The 20798-nt window shown below is 47.0% G+C and overlaps 1 protein-coding gene across 3 annotated transcripts in view; it reads left to right on the forward strand.

Moving 5' to 3' along the window:
- Nucleotides 1-20798, forward strand: part of Larp1 (La ribonucleoprotein 1, translational regulator) — an 85444-nt gene that overhangs the window by 29795 nt on the left and 34851 nt on the right. The window contains exon 1 of one of the 3 annotated variants that reach the window (XM_078051454.1): nucleotides 3045-3961. The exons of 1 other annotated variant lie outside the window; for it this stretch is intronic. In XM_078051454.1, coding sequence (XP_077907580.1) covers nucleotides 3526-3961 — 436 coding nt within the window. In that variant the 5' untranslated portion in view covers nucleotides 3045-3525. Of the gene's footprint in view, nucleotides 1-3044; nucleotides 3962-20798 lie in introns of those variants that run through there. One more of the 3 variants, XM_078051448.1, reaches the window with a different exon arrangement.

The following is a 20798-nucleotide window of genomic DNA, read 5'->3' on the forward strand; positions in this document are numbered from 1 at the left end:
ACAAACAAAAAAACATACACATAGAATGCCACATTGGGTCAGGAATCCAAAACCTGAATTAAATTCCAATTCCATCTTTTTTTTTTTTTTTTGGTACCAGGGATTAAACTCAGAGGAGCTTAACCACTGAGCCCCTTTTTTCATACTTTATTTAGAGACAGGGTCTCACTGAGTTGCTTAGGGCCTTGCTAAGTTGCAAGGCTGAATTTGAACTTTCGATCCTCCTACCTCAGCCTCACAAGTGGCTGGGATTATAGATAATGCGCCACCACACCTGGCCCCAGTTCTGTCATTTTAAACTTGTACTTTCCTAGCAGTGGTGACACATTTGAATTTTTCTCTCCTTTTATTTATTTTTTTTATAGTGCTTGAACCCAGGGCCTGAGCATGCTAGGCAAGTGCTCTATCACTGAGCTATGTGCCCAACCCTCTTTTTTCTCTTTCCACATTTTTTAAAATTGTTGCATTATAGTTGTACAACCCTCTGTTTTTAATGTAGGAAAAGCTACTGAATTTAGGATTAACAGATTAAGAGGTGAGGACTGGTTCTTCCTGGAGTGGGTGCATGACCTTGGATAAGTAACTTTATTTCTCTGAGTCTTAGTTTCCTCATCTACAAAACAAGGAGATTGAGTAATCACTGAGATTATTATTATTTTTTCCCTAGCTTTAACATTCTCTAATTCCAAGATGTAGTCTAATGAGGATCTCTCTCTCTTTTTTTCTCTGGCCCCAGTGTGCCCCTCCCTGGTGTGGGGAAGGTCTAGGGTGTGTGGATCCTAGTTCCCCTCCAGGTTCTACAAAGCAGGGCCTGGCCAGAATCCTTTGGCTGTGACTCTGCTGGGTAACATGAACCACTTACTTGTCCACAAAGAACCCTTGTACTGCTACAATTCCCAAAACAAAAAAAACAAAAAAATTTTTTTCATAGAAAAAAAATGACCAACAATGACAATTACGTGCCCTGTTAACAACAGAGAGGGTCTAGTGTGAATAATATCACCGGGAAATATTTATAAATAAATATAGTGCTTCCAGTGGCAATGTACAATAGTTTGCCTCATGATTAGGGGTATATATAATGCCATTATGTAAAATCCTGCTTAAATTCATTGGCATACCTTTATTTGTTGCCTTCCTCCATACCACTTTTTAAAACTTCTTTTTGGTGCTGTGGATTGAACCCAGGACCTCTTGCATGCTGGGCAAGAATTCTACCACTGAGCAATACATCCAGCACTTTTAATTAAATTTATTTACTTACAGTCCTTGGAATTGAACCCAGGGCTTAAATTTTGAGACAGGATCTGGGCTAAATTGTCCAGACTGGCCTCCAACTTGGGATTCTCTTGCCTCAGCCTCTCTAGTCTTTAGGATTATAGGCATGTGCCCGGGGCCCTTGATACACCTTTAGAAGCACTGGTCTAAGTGTATATCATTAACACAGCACTTTGTCTAACATTGTCTCACTTGATCCTTCACCGAAGTCCAGAGAGTTAAGGCATTATTCACCCCCATTTTTCCTTCCGGAGACGGGGGCTCAGGGAGTGTGGAGAGTTGGAGGAGACTGAGAAGTTGGAATAAGTTTCAGATTGCCAGGCTGTTCTCACCAGTACTTAAAACTCCTGATTCAGAGCCCAGCCTTGCTGGCTGGGGCAGTTTCAAGAGCCTTTTCACTAAGCCTTCCCCTATATCCAGCAGGTGGTGTGTCTAATCCTTGTTTTGGAGATGGCCAACATTCCAGGCTGTTAAGTCTGGGGCAGGTGGATCACTGCCAGTCAGAAGCCAAATCTGCCCCGGGGCCCACCTGATGTGTATAAGCGCTAAGGGGTCTTGTTAGACTCTAGATTTCTGGGTCCAAGCCCAGGCCACACCTAATTCCTAAGGATACTTTGGGATCTGAATTCAAGGATATCACCCTAAGTAAAGTGGCCAGTCTAGTTTCACTTATCACAGCAGTAATTACTGTTCTCATACTGAACAAGCATTTGTTTGTCACTTAATGTTTATTTTCTCTTTCCCCACTTTAGAATGTAAATTCCAAGAGGATATGGGCTTGTTAGCCTTGTTTATTGACAAACCCCGTTTCCTAGAACTCTGCAGGCCCCTACAGTAGGAGGACAGTAAATATTTATTGAATTGAATGTACACTGAAATTTGAAACCGCTGTCACACATCGCGCCTTCATTTTACAGTGGGGAAGTTGAGGCCCACGGAGATGGAAGTGACAGTAGAGTTGCGGAGTTGGTAGGGGTCAAGGCCAGGATAAAATTCAGATCTCTGGAGCATTGGTTCAACTCTACTCAAAGCAATTCTTTAGAAAACACAAAAACCTTTTGAAAGAAAAGACATTTCCTGCCTATAAATACTCGGTTCCCGGGGTCTGACCAGGTGGGGGGCATTGGTAACTCATGCCTACTTCATAGACACCCACTGCCCTGAAAGGTTAAGGGCTGGTCTTCGAGGCCCGGAGTCGAACCCCTCTCGGGACAAAGTCGTGGCCCGTCCGGCTGGGAGGAGAAGAGCAGAGCCAGCGGAGGTGAGGGCGGCTCGCCCAAGGTCACCCGGGCGGGGCCTGGAGGGGACCAGGTCTGCAGGGCACCGGACAGGGGACGGCGTTGTCGTTTCTTCAGGTCTTGATGAGGTCCCTTCTTCTGTATGTTCGAAGTCAGGACTGATATCCAAGGGTCCTTACCGCGGATCCAGCATTCAAACTAAAGAGCACGAGCAGGCCGGGCCAGCCGCGTGGCGCGTCCCCATGTGCTCCACCTGCAGCAGCTCTCCAGCGCTGGCCCTTTAAGACACCTCCCCCTCTTCACCCCCCCTTCTCTCCAGTCCCTCTCGCCACCCCGCCCCCTCCCGAATTGCATCAGGCACGTGCTCGCCCCCGTCAGGTCTGGGCACCCCCACCCCCAGCCCGGGCGGTGCTCGGAGGAATCGGAGGCGAGGGGCGGGGAGAGGGGGCGGGGCCACGGGGCCTTGCGCGCGCGCTCCCGCCGCCCGTCGCCAAGGGCCGGCCCGGCGGGCGCGCCCCCGCTGCGCCGTCCCCTCCCCTCGCTCTCCGCGTCGCGAGGCGCGCGCCCGCCCGCCGCCTGCCGCGGATCGCGTGGTCTGCTCCGCTCACCGCGCCTCTCCCCCGTCCGTCCATATTGCTGCAGCCCCCGAGCCGGGAAGCCCGGGCCGCCCCGGGGGCGGGGGGGAGGGAGGGACGGAACTAGAGGCCTGCCAGGCTCGGGGTGGGGGCGCCCTGCGAGGAACGGGCGGGGGGGGACGCGCGCCGAGGAGGCCTGGACCGCAGAGTGGGGGGCCTTCCTCCCCCCCCCGCCCCGCCACTGGGCCTCGGATCTACGGCGGCTGCATCCGACCGGGAAGGGAGCCGCGCCTAGCGTGAATCCCGATTCTCCTCCGTGGGGACTGGTGCCCAGCGCCCGGGAGGAAGGCGTCGCGGGCGCTCTGCGAGCCAAGTTCGAGGCGGGGGAGGCAACCTCGGGCGCGCCCGGCTTCTCCGGGGGGGCGGGCGCGCAGATGGCCACTCAGGTGGAGCCGCTGCTGCCGGGGGGCGCCCCGCTCTTGCAGGCCGAAGAGCACGGGGGGCTGGTGAGGAAGAAGCTGCCGCCGGCGCCCGAAGGCAAGGGCGAGCCCGGGGCAAACGACGTCGGAGGGGGGGAGCCGGACGGCGGCGCCCGGAGACCTCGTCCGCCCTGCGCCAAGCCACACAAGGAGGCCGCCGGGCCGCCGGAGCGCGAGAGCCCGCGGCCACCGCAGCTGCCCGGCGCCGAGGGCCCGGCCGTCAGCGACGGAGAGGAGGGCGGCGGCGAGCCGGGCGCTGGCGGAGGAGCTGTCGGAGCGGCGGGCGCCGGGCGCCGAGACTTCGTGGAAGCCCCCCCGCCCAAGGTGAACCCGTGGACTAAGAACGCGCTGCCGCCGGTCCTGGCCACCGTGAACGGACAGTCCCCTCCAGGTGGGTCTCCCAGTTGGCGTCCGGGGGCCTCTTCCGGGGACTAGGCGTCCCCTCCCCCAGCGGCCTCCGGGACCCGGGGGGTCGGCCACTGATCGTGGTGACTCTGGTGTTTTTAAAATTGTCTCCTGGCCCGTTGGGGTCGCCGTGCCTTCCCCCAGCGCACTCTGGGGACCCTGCCCCTGCCGGAGGGCCAGGCCTCCGAGAAGCCACTGCCACCGCCTGGGCCGCAGCGGTTAGTGGGCAACGGCGTGGTTCGGGCCTACCTCGCCAGGAGAGGGTGGGCGCTGGCCTGGGTAGGGAGAGCAGAGCTGGGGTCGGCTTAACCTTTCAGGAAGGCCCCTCTGCCACCGCGCCCCACGCTCCCGGTTTTGGTAGCCTTGCGAGCGTCCCCATGTTGTAAATGTTTAATGAGCATATGTCATGGGCAGCCCAGCGCCGGCGAGGAGTTGCCGCCGACCGCACGGATTCGGGGTTTAAAGTTATCAAGTTTTGTCCTCAGGAGGTGATAGGCGGCAGGGTCCCCAATTTGGATACGCGTTGGGGGTCAGTTACGGGGAGAGGGGAGAAAAGGAAACCCAGCGTGTCATTGAATTTGGTGGTTTCCCTCCCTGATCCTGGCGTCTTCCGCCTTGAGAGGGAGACCGACGGCGAGTGTGCCGGGGGGAGCCGGTTAGGGGGCTGGCGGAAAATGTGAGGCGGGTGAGGGGCGTGCGGCGACACGAGGGGCGTGTGCGGCGGGGGAGGGAGTGGCCGGCTGGGCTGGCGGGTGACAGTTGGGCGCCATGCGCCGCGCCGGCGGCCGGCGGGCTGCTCGCGGCCGCTGGGCCTCGGCGTTCGGTGCGGGTCGCGGCGGTCGGGGCGCACGGCGGCGGCCGGGTGTGCGTGTTCGCGGTGTGAGTGCGCCCCCTTCGCGGCATTCCTCCGCTGCCGGGAAAACGTGGTGCCTCCCCGCGCGGGGAGCTGCATGTGACTGCCGACCGGCGCCTCCCGAGCCCTCCTCCCCCTGCGTTTTTTGGTCGGTTTGGACCCGTCCCTTTCGGGGGAGGAGAGGGTGTAGGAAATCCCAGCAGAGCCGTGTCAGCGTGGGGAGGGAGGCGGTGCAGAATATGGAGACTGCTCTTGGCCTCCCTTTGCGGAGAACAGATCGGTGGCCAGTTTGGGGGGCGCGCCCTCCGTCCTCCCCTTGCCAGTGCTTTGGGGCACCATGGGTCTCGATTCTTCGGTTTTTGTCCTTTTGAAATGGTCCAGTGTTAAAACTGGCTGGGTTAGAATGATGGCCTCTGCCAGTAGCCCGAGAGCTTTTCCAGAACTCCTCCCTTACTTCAGTCGCTGTTGAGGCTGACTGGTTTGAACCGTCAGAATGGGTAAAATTGTAGGGGGAGCCTAATGCCTTCGTATTTTAGAGAGGAGACTCACTCTCTGTCCCAGGGAAACCAGATCAGTCAATCATGAAAACAGCGTGTTACCTTTTTATTCCTTTTTCTTTCTGTCTTTACACCCCCGCCCCCTCCACCAAAGGTTGCTTCATTTAGAGGAGGATTTGGGTTTTACCAGCAGTACTTCAAATCGTGTTTTTTTCCTTTTGCCTCCCTTCCTTTCCCTTCCAGAATCCTCTTTATGCAAAGAGCAATGCTGGAACCTCCATTTTCTTTCACATCCCTCCTATCCACCCACAGAGTAAGGGAAAACAACTTTAAGACATTCTTTATCCTGTCCTCCTCTTTAAACTCAGAGGTATAATCATCACGAGGAGAGAGCACTCAGAAGTTTAACTGGGGCTACTCATCCTGTCTGCTGCTACTTAACTAATGGTGAACCTGCCTTGTGGGTTTTAAATCAGCCATGACATCAGGTGGTATTGGGTGCCTGAGCTGGCATTTTGTGAAAGTCCAGCGGCCCTTGAGAGCTTGCATCACCGGGGTTATTGATCGTGGGAAGAAGACAGTTTGGCTGGCATCTCGCCTTTCCTTCTAAACGAATAAGCTGACTTGCTTTAAACTGCCCAAAGCAAAGTTCTGAGTTGGATAAGATTTGCTCTGTTCTTGTTTTTCTGGAATCTTAAGGCAAGAGAGTGTCTACTCATTGGTTTAGAATCTTTGGAGTAGTCTTTGACAGAGTAACTGAATTTATCCACTAACTTCTCTGTTTAAGCCTGTCATTAGGACTCTGATGCTTTTTGAGAGAAAATTATGTGATTGGGTTCTGTTTGGTGAGATTAGGTGGTGGTGGCCTTTTCTCTGCAGCCAACATAGATGTCTAAGGCCCTTTCCAGCTCTGGTTTTATTTGCAGCCTGGACAAGTTTAATGTGACACCAGTGGAGTGACTGTGTGGTCTTGGGAATTTTTGTGTTCTGTGATACATATGTTTTTTGGGAGTCTACAGAAATGAATGCCTCATAAGCAAGCTAAAAGCTTTCCAAGGCTTGCTGCAAATGCCTATTTTTAGCTCTCCTTTTGGCTCAGATGTTGGTGTTTTAGTTCTTTAAGGGACACAAGCAGTAACTAGTAATAAAATATGTTTTATGATCTCTCTCCTTTCTTGTGGGGTTCTCTATTCTGGTTTAAGCTTCCAAGCCCTAGGTTTGTAGTTTTTAATTCTTGTGATTTGCTTTTTGGCTTTTTGGACTCCCTTCTACAGAGGTTTTTTTTTTTTTTTTGCCTTATTCTAACCATAACCCTTCTAAGGATCTCTAAGATAAAAGAAGAAATGGTATATAGCAAAGTCACTGGAGTCAACTCCCTGGGCTCAAATGCTAGCTCTGCCACTTGTTAGCTGTGTCTCACCTTTCCCATTTATGTAATAGAAATTAATTTATGATGTATTTGCCTTATGGGAACCATTGTGAACATTCCCTGTGATGATACATTTAAGTTATTTAGCCCAATACCCAGCATAAGGTAGCTGTTGGGATGCCTGAGAGACTGGGACTTCTTGGGGCTTTTCTCTGAGTTTCATCTGTAAAATGAGGGTGTTAGAGAAAGGAAGCCTTTGTGTGGGTGTGTGTGTGTGGCATCAGTGCCCCTGAAATAAGTGGGTTCTCCTTAAAAATTGACTTTTGCTTCTCCACAGACACAGTATGTATGGGTAATCTTAAGGGTTGGAGAAGCAAAGAATTGGCAATTTCTGCTTTAGAGTATAGTGAGTATTAGTGAGTTTTTTAAAAAAAGAAGTGTTAACATTTTTATTTTCACTTTTGTGAAGACTATGGGGGGTGGGTACACATGTGCTCCAGGGATGTGGAGAAAGGCCAACCTAATTGGACTGCATGTGCTATGGCTGGCGCGCATGTAAGTTCGAACCTTCTCCTACCCAGCAGGGGTAATTGGTGGGTTTGTTGTGTACGGTACCTTTAACTTGGTATAATAAGAATGCTTAACTAGAGCTGGAGTTGGGGACAGGGACAGAGACTTAAGCATTTATTCCCTGGACATCATTTTGTGTATGTTTGTTTCCTTTGAAGTGCAGCTGATTTCACAAAATAAAAAAAAAGTATCCTGTTGATCCATGGTACCCTAGGGATCCTCCACCACACTGAGCTGGCCCAGATAAACTTGTACTGTCCCTTCACTTTCTTTTCTGGGAATGGACCCTTCACTGGATTCCTCAGCTGTACTAATTGGCATTGTTATAGATCTGGGGCATCACTATAATAACCCCACAATGTCAGGGCTATTGCAGACCCTGGCTCCTCTTTTCCCAAGTACAGGAAGAAGCCTGGATAGAAGAAATTTCAAGTTCCTGCCCTAGAATCATATAGTCTGCACTTTGAGTCCTAATTCTCTTCTAACTTGGATGAATTATTCAGAGGAACCCCCGTTGCCTCAGTCCTCACAATGAAAATAATGAGTATCTCGAGCCATTTCAGAGTATTGTGAGAATTAAAAGTGGTGTTTATAAATCCCTTAGTGGAGTACCTGGCACAGAGCAAGCAACGATACTGCCTATTTAGTTATTGCTATGTTAACTTTTTTGTTAATAAATGATGAGCATTATTAGTGTCAATTCCAGTTCTGATCATGCTCCTCACCAGCATGGTGGATGCCAGCACATCCCATGATTTCTCTGCCTTTGTTTCTTCATCTGCAAAATGAGGGGATTGGGGGCTGGGGATGTGGCTCAAGCGGTAGTGCGCTCGCCTGGCATGCGTGTGGCCCGGGTTCGATCCTCAGCACCACATGCAAAACAAAGATGTTGTGTCTGCCGATAACTATAAAATAAATATATTTAAAAAAAAAAAAAAAAAAAAAATGAGGGGATTGGTTTTGATATAAATGTCTTCAAGTTTTTTTTTAATTGTTTTTCTCTCTCTCTCTCTCTTTTTTTTTTTTTTTTGATCAAAGCCACACCCCGACCACCACCACCCAAGTGCCATTGTGATTAAAATTCCTAGGTCTTTGAGCACCCTAGGGAAACTTTTGGCTTCAGGAACCTAAGTTAATGGATTGCGGGTTCATAATGGAACAGCCAAACAGTGTGTGCCTTAACAGTGTGATAATCAAAAGTACATAGTACCACATATGAAAATTTTCCCCCATCAAATAAAAGTTATATCCAGCTCTAATAGAACCATAGGTCTAACTGCCAGTTTATAGGGAAAATAGGGATAGAAGAACAAATTAATTGTGAGGTAGCAGTTATCCAGTCTCTAAATGTGAGAACTCTAGGAAAAATTATTTTTTTAATCATTAAATTGCATTTTTTAATATTTAGTTTTTAGTTGTAGTTGGACATAATACCTTTATTTCACTTACTTATTTTTACGTGGTGCTGATGATCGAACCCAGGGTCTTGTGCGTGTGAGAGGAGCACTCTACTGCTGAGCCACAACCCCAGACCTAATTAAATTACATTTTTAAAGCTGGGAATTGATATAGATGAAAAGGTTCAGTCATTAATGCATTGTTGTGAATCCTGATTTGAAGAAATGGGACTATGAAAAGACATTGGTGACAATTTAGGAAATTTGACAATTTTAGGTGATATTAAGTAGTATTTTATAGGGGCTGATAATGATGTGATCATTCCTTTGTTTTTAACTTTGAGAGGTTATTTTGTTAGTGCTTGCCCAATTCTTTGCACTTCTGTTTCAAAAAGAACTGCTAGTTTAGCCTTAGTAAGTGAGCCTTAAGCTACCCCTACCCCCTTACTTTCTCCTTTCCCAGAGCACACAGGACACACTCTGCAGGGAGGGGATCACAGCCTTTACCTGGAGCCCTGGGCCACCTTGCCCTTCTCCTTCTAGGCATGGAGTTAGAATTTCACTGTGGCAGGGAAGGGAAGGGAAGGTATTTCTGACTCTTTAAGGGAGGGGATAGTCATGAACCCTCTTACTCTAAAGGAGGGGAGGTGGCGTTCTCTTTGCTGATCCACCCCTCTGCAATGGGACCTAAGTTGGAGTAAGCATCTTATTATTACTCAGCACCCATTCTGTTCTCCGGGAAGAAGAGCACGCCTGAAACCACAAAAATCTCTTTAAAATGGAGAGCTTGGCAGAAGGGAGTGCCCCTATTTGCAAAATCCAAGACAAGCTCAGAGGGGGTAATTAAGGTGTTGGGATGAGGGCTCACAGTCCCACAGGTACCTTAGCCAGGTTTTCTATCATGGCTTGTCCAGAATGCAGTCAGGGTGTGACCAGAAGATATGACCTTACCTTGCCTGGAGTTCAAGAAAAGGAATGTCAGACAGATGAAAAACTTGAGAAACAGCACAGTTCTGTGAAGGGAGAAATTTATAGAATTCAAATCAGAGCATGTTCGGAGGACTTCTGCTCTTATGCGCTATGTAACCTTACATAGGTTGCCTAGTCTCTGTTTTCCTTACAGAATGGGGCTAATCTTTGATCAGAGGTCTTTCTGAGGATCAAGTTGATATTGAGTATGGGGTAGCACAATTTATGAATTAAAATGTCCCATACAAATGTAATTCGTTTGTATTCCACAAGATGCATTCCAAAGCCAATATGTAAATTGAGGTAATCACCTGTTCTGAGGGCTTATCTGTGCCTCTCCTAAATGGAGGTTGATAATCAAGAGTTAACTGAAATTTCATTATGGGCTATTTGTGAAGTGTGGATCTACTGATGGATTTTGTAAAGCTGGCCAGATAAAACTCTGGTATATGTTGAGGGACTTCTCTGTCAAGTTTGAGATATTAATAAACTCAAACGACCTTGCATCAGAGGTCTTGGTTTATAGAGCTCTTGGTAATAATCCTCCAGTTGTATGTGATCACCTTACCCTTATACATTCATTCCAGGAATTTGAACAGCCATTCTTTTCTCTTTGCTTTGGAGTGAAGTTGCAAGCTTCTCAGAGGATTGAAAGTTCCAGAGTAGCTAGGAGCCATCAGGATGGATGGTCTGCCTGGGCGCTCTGTATGGTTTTTGCTCTGCCTTTCTCACACAATAATTTATTTAGGTCTTGATAACCCCGAGACAAGTAATAGTGATATACTAATTACCATTCACTGAGCATTTCACCTGTTCTAGCGCAGCTTGTCTTGGCAGGTGCTCTTTTATACCCATTAAACACATGAAGAAAGTGGTTAAGCAACTCTGTCCTAGTTGCTCAGAGTAAGGACCTTGGGGTCATACTGCCACGTCTGTTTCTTTGTTACTTCACATCTAATTTGCTAGTACATCCTTTTGACTCATACAAATTGCATCCAACCTAAACATTTCTTACTGTCTTCTTTGTTGCTAGTCTGGACCACACATTATCACTCACCAGGAGAAATGTGGCAGTCTCTGGTCTCCTGTCACTCCTGCTCAAAATTCTCTGCTGGCTTCTCATAGTAGAGACTGGAGACTTTAGAGTATTCTCCAAGAATACACCTGAGTTGGTCCTCCCTCCCCACCTCCCCCATCCTTCATTGTCTGCTCCTTACTTCACTCCTTTTCACCATCCTTTTCCTGAAACTTGTCCTGTGCTCTTCTGCTTCAGGCCTTTTGTTCTGGAGTGCTCTTCCCACAGATCACTGTAGTGGAGAGTCCTTCCCAGACCACCCTATATAGACTAACAAGGCCCAACCTTGGACTCCCTCTCCATTCCTCTTACCCTGCTTCTTCTTTCTTAGTTCTTATCTCGAGTGGGTCAAGATAAATTTGATATTTGACCTCTACTGTGTCCCTAGCACTTACAGCAATTCCTGGCCCAATGAGGTAGGCAGCTCAGGGGAATATTTAGTTAGTGAATAAATTGATGAATCTCATACTTTTAGTGACATTCAGTACATTTTGGACTCTGTTTGTGAGTAAGAAGGTGAAAAGCATAGGGAAAGGAAAGAATGATATTGGAGGGGGAGTACAGCAGGGACACTAAATTCAATCTAGGTCAAAGGAATCTCCTTGGAGGAAGCAGTGGTTAGGCTTGAATGGGAAGGCTGAGTAGGAGTTACTGAGAAAAGCCCTGCTTGATCTGTTCATTATGGGTCAAGAAGAGAAAAGACAGTGTGGTTCAGGGAACAGTTCCCTGTAGTGGTAGTGGACCTGACTGGAAGGTATGCATTCAAGCCTTGTAGTGAATGCTGAAGTCCAGTCTTAGCTGGAAGGCAGTTGGAAAGCCATTGGAAATTTTAAGTGCCAGAGTGGCATGGTCAAATGTTTTTTCTTTTGAAAGATAACTCCATCTGCAAGGCAGAACCTCTTAGATGGTTCCGGATTTCTCTTCTGATCGTTTGGGGCAAAGTTCCCAGGTTATAAAAGGATGCAGACTTCGTAAGTCATTACTAAAATGTAAATTAGCTGTCCCCTTTTAGGGGTGAGGAGTGGCTGGGGTTAATGGGATATCTCTGACTTTCAAGAAGGCTGCATTATCTGGAATGCATCTCAGTTGCTTGAAGAAGCACCATTGTGGATGGACTGTCCTAACAGAGCACCTCACATGCTTACTCCTGCTGCTGCTGGCTGGATAGAAGGAAGAGGTGATCCTGGAAGTGTAGTGGCTAGAGGCAGGCTTCTGCGTGGCAAATTGTACCCTACCACCAGGGGCGGCCCCATGGTGGAGGACTTCCTAGGCCCACATGCCAGGCAATCGCTCAGCAGCCGTTCTCTGCAGTTTGCCTCTGGACTTTTATAAGGACAGATAGCCATGTGCACAAGGTTTTCTTCCCATAAAAGCTACCTCTCTTTGGCTGCATCCACTTCTATTTACACCCACATTGAGGACAATGAGTTTGCATATGCCCCCAGATAGGCTGCTGGAATGAGATCCTGTAGTGGTGGGCTGGTTAGGCTTACACAGCTCAATTCCTAGTTGTTAGCCCTGTCCCCATTGGTATACCCTCAGGGACTTGCTTTTCCTTTTCTTCCTTTGAGAGAGGTGGGAGTATTTAGAACTGTAAGAGGCCACAGAGATCATTGAATGTAAAACTCTTCGTTTATAGGTTAGGGTATTTTGGGCCCAGAAAGAAAATAGGAGTTTCTGAAGCTCACAGTCAATTCAAAGCAAGGCTGCGACTTAAAATCACATCTACTGCAGTTCAGTTTTCATTCCACCTCTGGAGGAAGAAGTAAAATGGAATCGTTGAGCATGGACTTTGGAGTCCATCGTAGTTCGAGTTGGCCCTGCCACTTCTAACCTAGTGCCCTTGACAGGTTGCTAACTTTTGGGTGCAGTAAGCGAGGCTATGTCTAGAGTTCCCACCAACCAGGATCACTGTTGAAGGTGAGGTAGGTAAAGATATAGAAGTGTTTGATGGGAGCCTGGCATGTAGTAGAAGTGGTAATGGTAAGAGTGCTGTTTTTCTTTTTTGAGGCTTTGAATTTGACCCAGTTCTTAGACCAGCCTTGCTCTGTTGTCCTGGGCCCTCTTACCCTTGATCATTGCAGTTCGGATCTGAGCATGCATAGGAAGGCAGCCCATGTCACATCTTAGAACCAGTTCTTCTGACCTTGGATTATAGTGGAGGGGAATTTAAGGACTCTGGGGGCCTTGATCCAACAGTGAGCAGTCGTAGTCGTGATGTTTGAGAATGCTCTAGTGGGAGAATGTAACAGTGAAAGATAAGCTCAGGTGCTTTGCAGTAAAATTCTGCCACTACAACTTTGGAGTCTTTCTACAGCTTCGGGTTTGTTTAGGAGAACAGAGATCTCTGTTCTTTTGTATGGATATGAGAGAGACCAGTTGGTGTGGAGAGAATAGCCTTGTTTTGGAGCCCATTATAGGAGTGGGGTTTGGGCATAGTGTGTGAGAGAGAGACTGCCTCCAGGGAATGTGGGAAGGAGACAGGAAATCTGCAACACAGATAGGTGGCTCACTGAAACTCAGGCACCTATGAGGAAGGAATGGTTGAAGAACCAGGGTTATGTGTACAGGGAATCAAAGCTTAGGGTAGGTGGGAAATGCCAGTTTTCTTGAAATATAACATCTGAGTAGGCCTACTTCATTATAAGTGTTAGGTGGGAGTTATAGAGTGTATCTGGATTTTGGCTGTGGTGAAGTAATAACTTTCAACAGTGCCCCTAAATGATTCAACCATCATAGGTACTGAATTCCTTGAGTGGTCATATTCTAACCATTTGGATGGTAATTTGCCATAGGATCCTGCAGCTGTAAGTTGACAAAGTTCTCTTTACCTTGTTCATTTGAAATTTTTGAGTATCTGTTAGGGGTCTGAGAATTCAGTGGTAAACAAGACACATTGCTGTTGGGGCAGCGAGATGGGGCTTTACATTCTGAAAGGTAGAAGTCACAAAGGGGCATTCCCCATTGACCTGCTCAGGCCCAGTTTAGCCTGACAAGTTTTGGCTAATTTACATTTAAGAACACTTTAAAATAATCATCTATTTTAAAAATCATGGAAGTTATCTAGAAGCCTAGGGATTTACAAAACTATCCCACTGCATTATATACTTCTAAATGGATGAAAGCAGGGTACTATGAATTATAGAAAAAATGCTATTATGGTTACAGAAAACTAGAAGATCTAGCCATACCGGCCCTCTCTCAACTGCTGTTCAGTGGCACTTAAAGGGTCACTAGAGACTTTTGCCATCCTTGATCCAAACTTTCTTCCAGCACAAGGCCTTTGGGCTTAGGACTTCTTAAGTTTCATCATTCAAAGGAGAAACAGCATTCTGTCCAGCTCACAAGCCAAGGAGGATCTTTATGAGTAAACCATGAGAAGACTTTAAGGCCTAAGGTCCCAAGGGGGAAGACTGGATACCTTGAGTACAGTGGCCTTTAGGCTCTCCAGCAGTGGTAGAAAGCTCTCTCAGAACCTAGGAATTAGCTTGCCAAGGAAACTGAACTGTATTAGGCTTCTTTATCTCCACTCCTCCCATCTGTGCAATGGGTATAGCATCATTAATCTAAGTCCCTAAGGCCCTTTCCATCTGCAATGCCCGTAGGTGTGGGAGTGTCTAAGGCAGATGTTAGTTATGGAGTGGAAAGACCTTGGATAGAGGCTGTGGTCCTGCTGTTTGAGGAATGGAACAGAGGACAATGACGCTGGAAAGACTCTTCCAAAACGGCTCAACTCGTCCTCCTGGCACAGTTTTTGGTCTGGGGGGGAAAAAAAAACAATCCTAGACAGGGAATCTGGAGACTAATCCTTTATACCCTACTCTTTGGTTCACTGACTGGGACACCTTGGTCAACCTTCTGAATCTTTTGGACTTCCTTTCCATTTTCCTATAAATGAAGGTGGTTGAGCTAGAAGACCCTTCAGGATTCTTTCCCACAAAAATTAAAACTGATACATCACACCAGAGATGAAGACTGCAGTTGTTGAGAGAGATTTCATTCAATAGGATTGGCTTCTTCCACACAGATTGGACCAATTTGAGGAAGCCATCCCCCTGAGCTTGGTCAAGGCAGCAGGACTCTTTTCCTTATACCTGGGGCATTATGCCTTAGACTTCTGAAAAATCCAGGGTAAGATGAGCTGTTGAAGAAGGTCATGAGTACCTAAGCAGTGTGCAAACATTCGTGGCTCACCGCTTGAGAGCAATGTTGAGATTCTGACATCCTGAACTTGGTTAGGCTGGGTGATGCTGAGACCTTCCCTTCTGGCCCTGAGGGTTAGGCTAGGTAGGATAGAAGTCAGAGTCAAAGTGTCACCCAGCTCAGTTGAAGGGAAGTAGACCTATCTAAGGGGACTGTCTCAGTATTACAAGTGCTCCCAGGCTTTTCTAGAGAGCTACCACAGCTTGAGCTTGACCTTTGTGTGAAAGAAGCAAATTTGGCTGCCACCATTTTGAACATCGTATTCTAAAGTCCTTTTTTTGAGCAGCATATTTAAGAAAGAGATTGTTTGACTTATGCTGGAAGCAAGACAGAAACTATCCTGCTTTCCTGGTTTCATTCCACTGGGGAAACAGTGAAATAAAAAATTTGTTGTTGCTGCCTAACAACAAATCACCCCAAAACCTAGTAGCATAGGAAGCAACCATTTTACTCACTAATCTCTTGGGCAGGATTTGGACAGGGCTTGGCTCTGATTCTGTTCATGTGGTGGTGACATGGTCTGGAGGGCCTTGGCTGGAAAACTGAAATCAGGTGGAACTACAATGTCTTCAACTAGCTTTCCTGATATAGTAGCTTAGTTCTCACAGAGGACATTCCAAGAGGGGGCAAGTAGATACTGTCAGTATTCTAAGACCCTAGGACATTATTATGATAACACTTTTGCCTTATTCTGTCAGTTGAAGTGGTAGTCCTAGATCCTTTTGAGAATCAAGGGAAGGGGACATGGGCTCCATCTTTTAAAGGAAGGAATTTCAGTTTGTAGCCATCTCTAGTATCACGTGGTAGTTCAAATAGTGCTAAGGGCTGTGAAAGAGACAGTAAGGCAATCTAGTAGAGAAATGTTGGGGTCAGTGTGGGGCGGGCAGTCATGTTGTTGGAAATGGCTTGGAGAGTGAGCCAAGATGGGCTTGATAAGGAGCTGGTGATGAGTATTCTAGCCTGGGGAAACATGCAGGTAGTAATGAATTTAGAGTTCTCCAAGGAACAGAAGGCCTGCGTGAATAGGGGAAAGGGGCTCAAAAAATCAGGAGGCCTTTGGAGGCCAGCTTAGGAAGTCTGGATTCTGTTCTGAAAACAGTGGAAGAGATGACATGATCTGATTGCTGCTTTGTCATTACTCAGTTTTGTGGAGCTGGGCATGGGTTGGGTAGAAGGAAGCAAGGAGCAAGGTAGGTATAGACAGACGTATTTGTGGAGTAGTCCAGGAAAGAGTTGGAGAGCAGTGGATAGTGGTGCAGTGATATGGACCTTATTTATTTTGTTAATTTTAACTCTTTTCCCTGATGGGAGGCCAGCATAAGTCAAACGATCTAACTTTTGGATGGCTATTTCTTACTCGCTTCTCAAACTGCCTAGAAACTGACAGAAAGGCAGCTTTAAGCAACCAGATGTTTTTCCCCTAGTTCTGGGTCTCTTGGCCCCAGAGCCAGCTGAATGCTATCACATGCTCTATGCCCCTGGGTGGAGATGGAAGAGGGGTGTGTGTGTGAGTGGCCTGGGGGCACCAGTAGGTTTCTGGTGAGGTGGGGAATGATCTTGACCCTGAGTCTTTGTATCACAGTTTTTGCTGTGGGGCTTTTGATTTCAGGTTACTTCTTCAGGGTGAGGTCAAAGCAAGCTGCCCAAACTGAAAGCTTGGGGATCTGAGTTCTGATTTCAGCCCTGTTCTCTAATTTCTCCTGGCTAGGTGATCATTTCTCGCTACATGAGGGAATTGGATCCATGATGTCCAGTGCTGTGCTCAGCTGTTGCTGTTGTGCCTCTGGGCTGTCTCTGGAATTATTGAGGTGTCCTAGAATCTGCCTCATGGGTGGCAGGGATGCCCCAGGGAACCAGGCCAAAGTGCCAATATACCCTCCATTTCTTGTGTGCTTTTCAAACCTTCTAAGCCACCACATACATCCCATTCATTATCTCCATTCATTTTCACAACAGCCCTGTGGGATCTAGCTATAGTTGTGATCCTTATTTTGTAGTAAGGAAATGGGAGCTCAGAGAGGCTCTGTAATTTGCTCAAGGCTCTGCAGTAGTTAGTAAGTAGCTGGGATTTGTGCCCATAGCAGATTGACTCCAGAATTAATGTCTTACGTATTGTTTGGCCTTGCATTCTCCATGACCACAGTGTTCATAATCCTGCAAAGAAAACTATTTCTTGGGGAGACAGAGGACCCATACATATCTTCAGATTTGATGGCCTTGAAGTCCCCAGCTCTGCCCCTCCTATGGCTCTCTGGCATTAAGCCTAGTGGGTGTGAGCCAGGCCCTAAAACTTCTGATCCTGCTGGGATCCCTGGCCCTCTTAGAGATATTCCTCTTCAGCTCTGTCAGGCTACCTGCAGACTGGCTGGAAAGAGCTATCTATACCTTGTGGTTTTTTCAGGCCAGGCCTCAAGGCCATTAGGAAAGGAGGGGGGCTCTCTGAGCTTTGGTTTATCACCAAAGGGGATGGAAATACTGTTGGTTTTGGGCTTTTTAACTTTTTTTGAAGGGGAATTTTTTTCAGATTACGCTGCACCAATTTGTTGTAGAAAAATACCCAAATATATATTAGCAAAAAGGAAAACAATCTTGGCAGTTCCACCAACCTCCAGTACTATTAAGCAGTGATGGGATTGTGTATCTAACTAAGTAAGTGCTGCCTAATAGAAATATAGTATAAGCACACAATTTTAAAATTTCAGTAGGCATATTAAAAAATTAAAACAGATGAAGTCAATTTTATAAAATAACCCAAGATATTCAAAATATCAGTTCAACATGTAACCAGTATAATTATTGATATTTTATATATTCTTCATACTAAAGGTTTGAAGTGTGATGTTTTCATACTTAAAGCACTTTCTAATTTGGACTAACCACATTTCAAATGCTTAGTATCCACCAAGTAACTAGAGGCTACTTTGTTGGATGACACATTCTGGGTGTATGTGAGAGTGTATACACATATATATCATTTAAAAAAAATAGACAAAATGAGATAATATTTGTGAGCTGTATTTCTGCCCCACGTAGAAATAGGCTTTCAAGGGCACTTATCTTTAACACTCCAAGCAGCCTTGGAAAGGAAAGTAGCATTTTCCTAATGAGAGAAGGGTTAAAGAGCTGGCCCAATGCTCTGCAGAGAAGAAATGAAGGCAGTACATGCCCCAGCACTGCTGCCCGCTGTAGGCACTCTGGGGTTGAGCCTAGACCATGAATTTGGGTCAGAATTCACACATACACGGGCACATGCACGCTGCGCTTTGCTGAGGGAAGCAGGTCCAGGCAGGAGAAGCTATTTACCGAGGCTGTTACCTAGTGTTTAACATACAGGCATCCTAGACTCCTGTGCTAGTTCTTCCACCACACCCACCTGCCCTCTCAGAGCTTGCCCACTTGGTTTTGAAACTTGTTCAGGTACAAAAGGAAACGAGTAGAGGATGAGCACAGGCTCCTTATTGGTTTTTCTTCAGAGTGTCCCCAGGCCTACAGCACTCCCCACCCCCACAGAGCTAGATAGCATTGGTCCAAGTCTAACCAGGAGAACAAAGGCAGATAGATAGGCAGTGGGAAAAAGACTAGTAGTTGGAACAGAGTGGGTGCAATGAGTTGGCCTAAGTGAGGTTAAGCCTTAGAAATCTTTAAAAAAAAAATTGGGGGGGGGGGCGGTGTTGAACTCCAGGGCACTCGACCACTGAGCCACAGCCCCAACCCTATTTTGTATTTTACTTAGAGACAGGGTCTCACTTAGTTGCTTAGTGCCCTGCTTTTGCTGAGGCTGCCTTTGAACTCGAGATGCTCCTGCCTCAGCCTCCTGAGTGACTGGAATTACAGGCGTGTGCCACTGTGCCCAGCTCTAAATGACTGGTTTGTGAAACAGTCCTGTACTCCTTTGTGGCAAAAATCTATTTTTTATTCTTTGGATATTGGGAATTGAACCCAGAGATGTTCTACCACTGAGCCACATCCCTAGTCCTTACATTTTTTATTTGGGGATGGCCTCAAACTTGTGATCCTTTGGCTTAGCCTCTGAATCTGAGTCCCTGGGATTTAAGGGGGTGCACTACTGTGCTCAGTTACAATAAACATTTTTTAAAAGTACTTGACTCTGTTGACCTTTCCATCCAGGAGCTGTGACATAGCAATTTACCCTTTGAAGGGGAAAGTTTTCTTGCTAAGAATTGGGAATGAAGCCTGAGGATTGTGTGATGATCCCTTCATCACACTCCCACTCCTGTTGGCTGTGACTGTGATTGTAGTTGCTCTGAGATTCTTGGCCATTTCAGATCTCCCTGCCCCATTCCCTGACTTTGTGATTATAGACTTGAAAAGCCAGAGTTCAAAGGAGATTTGGAAGCCATCTGGTTATTTCTCATTTTAACAAAAAGCCAAGGCGATCTTGACCAAAGTCTCCCAGGTGGCACCAAAGGGCTCACAGTGTCCAGTGCCTGGTCTGTTTTTATTCTGCTTTGTTGCTCTGGGGAAGGAGAGAAAGGAGGCCCTTCAGGTGGTGGCTGCTGCCGGAGTGGAAATAGAGAAGAGAACTAGGTCTGGCAATGTGAATCCCCAAGGCAGATCTAATGTAGATATTGTAGCTTCTGGCCCTCCAGACACATGCCTTCAACGCTCTTTCCTGAGTCCTGAGAGGGCCAGGGAAGTCCTGCCCAGATGGAGAAAGTGTTGCCTGGTGATGTTCTGTGTTTCCTGGAAATAGGCTGCTTGCCCTTCTGCTCTGCCTTCCAGATGAGTTTTTGGTGCTAGGGTCAAAATGAAGCATCTGCTTGGGACTCCAGAACACTAAACAGATATGCAGGGCAAGGAACCCGAAGGAGGCCCACCAGTGGGTTTGGGGATAGGGTAGAAAACCTTGTCAAGTGGTGTTCAGAGATTTGTAATTTTCAGAATAATAGCAAGTATTGAGTACTTCCTATGTGCCAGGCACTTTTACAAGAACCTTATAAGTAATGACTAATCTTCTCAATTCCATGAGGTTAGGGCCCTTCCCATTTACAGAAACCCATCATCACCCAGGGAGAAGTGACAGAATCTAGATTCTGACCCTGGGGTTCAGCCCAGATGCACTGCCCTGCTGGTGGGATGAAGGAAGGTGGACCAGGCCAAGCTTAGAGGAAGGGGGCAGTTTTTCACACCCCCAGCCTACACTCTTTCCATCCACAGAGGTACTGTTGTATAATTCTTGCTCATTTCTACATTTTATTCTTCTGGGTCTTTCTTTAATTTCTCTAGAAGAACCCAGGCCTAAGAGTTGTAGGTCTTGCCTGGAATGAGGACAGAGTAGTCCCTGGAAGGAAAGAGCCCACCTTTCCCCTTGGCAATCTTGTTCACTTCTTCTTTTTTTTTTTTATTTTTTTATTTTATTTTATTTTTTAATTTTTTATTTTTTTTATTGGTTGTTCACAACATTACAAAGCTCTTGACATATCATATTTCATACATTAGATTGAAGTGGGTTATGAACTCCCAATTTTACCCCAAATGCAGATTGCAGAATCACGTCGGTTATACATCCACAATCTTGTTCACTTCTATATTGACAGTAGCTAGCACATAGTGTGGGCTAAATATTTGTCGAGCTGGAGAGCAGTATTCAGTCCTTGACAGACTGGAATTACACATGCTTATGTTGTGTGCCATTCTTTCTCCTGCCCATAACAGACTTGGACCCAGGTTTTTCCTGAGCAGTAGGCTGCCTGGGGGTCCTCTGTACAGCACCCTAGGCAAGACAAGCCTTCCCAGGTGGAGTTAAAAAAATTAAAGCCGTTATGAAAACTGAGCCCTGGGAGTATAGAGAGCTGTCTTGTTCACCAATGCTTCCTTCCTCTGTGCTGACACAGATGGAGTGTTGGGTGGAATTCTCTTTAAGAGCTTC

Source organism: Ictidomys tridecemlineatus, chromosome 1, assembly GCF_052094955.1.
Source record: "Ictidomys tridecemlineatus isolate mIctTri1 chromosome 1, mIctTri1.hap1, whole genome shotgun sequence".
Classification (NCBI taxonomy): domain Eukaryota; kingdom Metazoa; phylum Chordata; class Mammalia; order Rodentia; family Sciuridae; genus Ictidomys; species Ictidomys tridecemlineatus.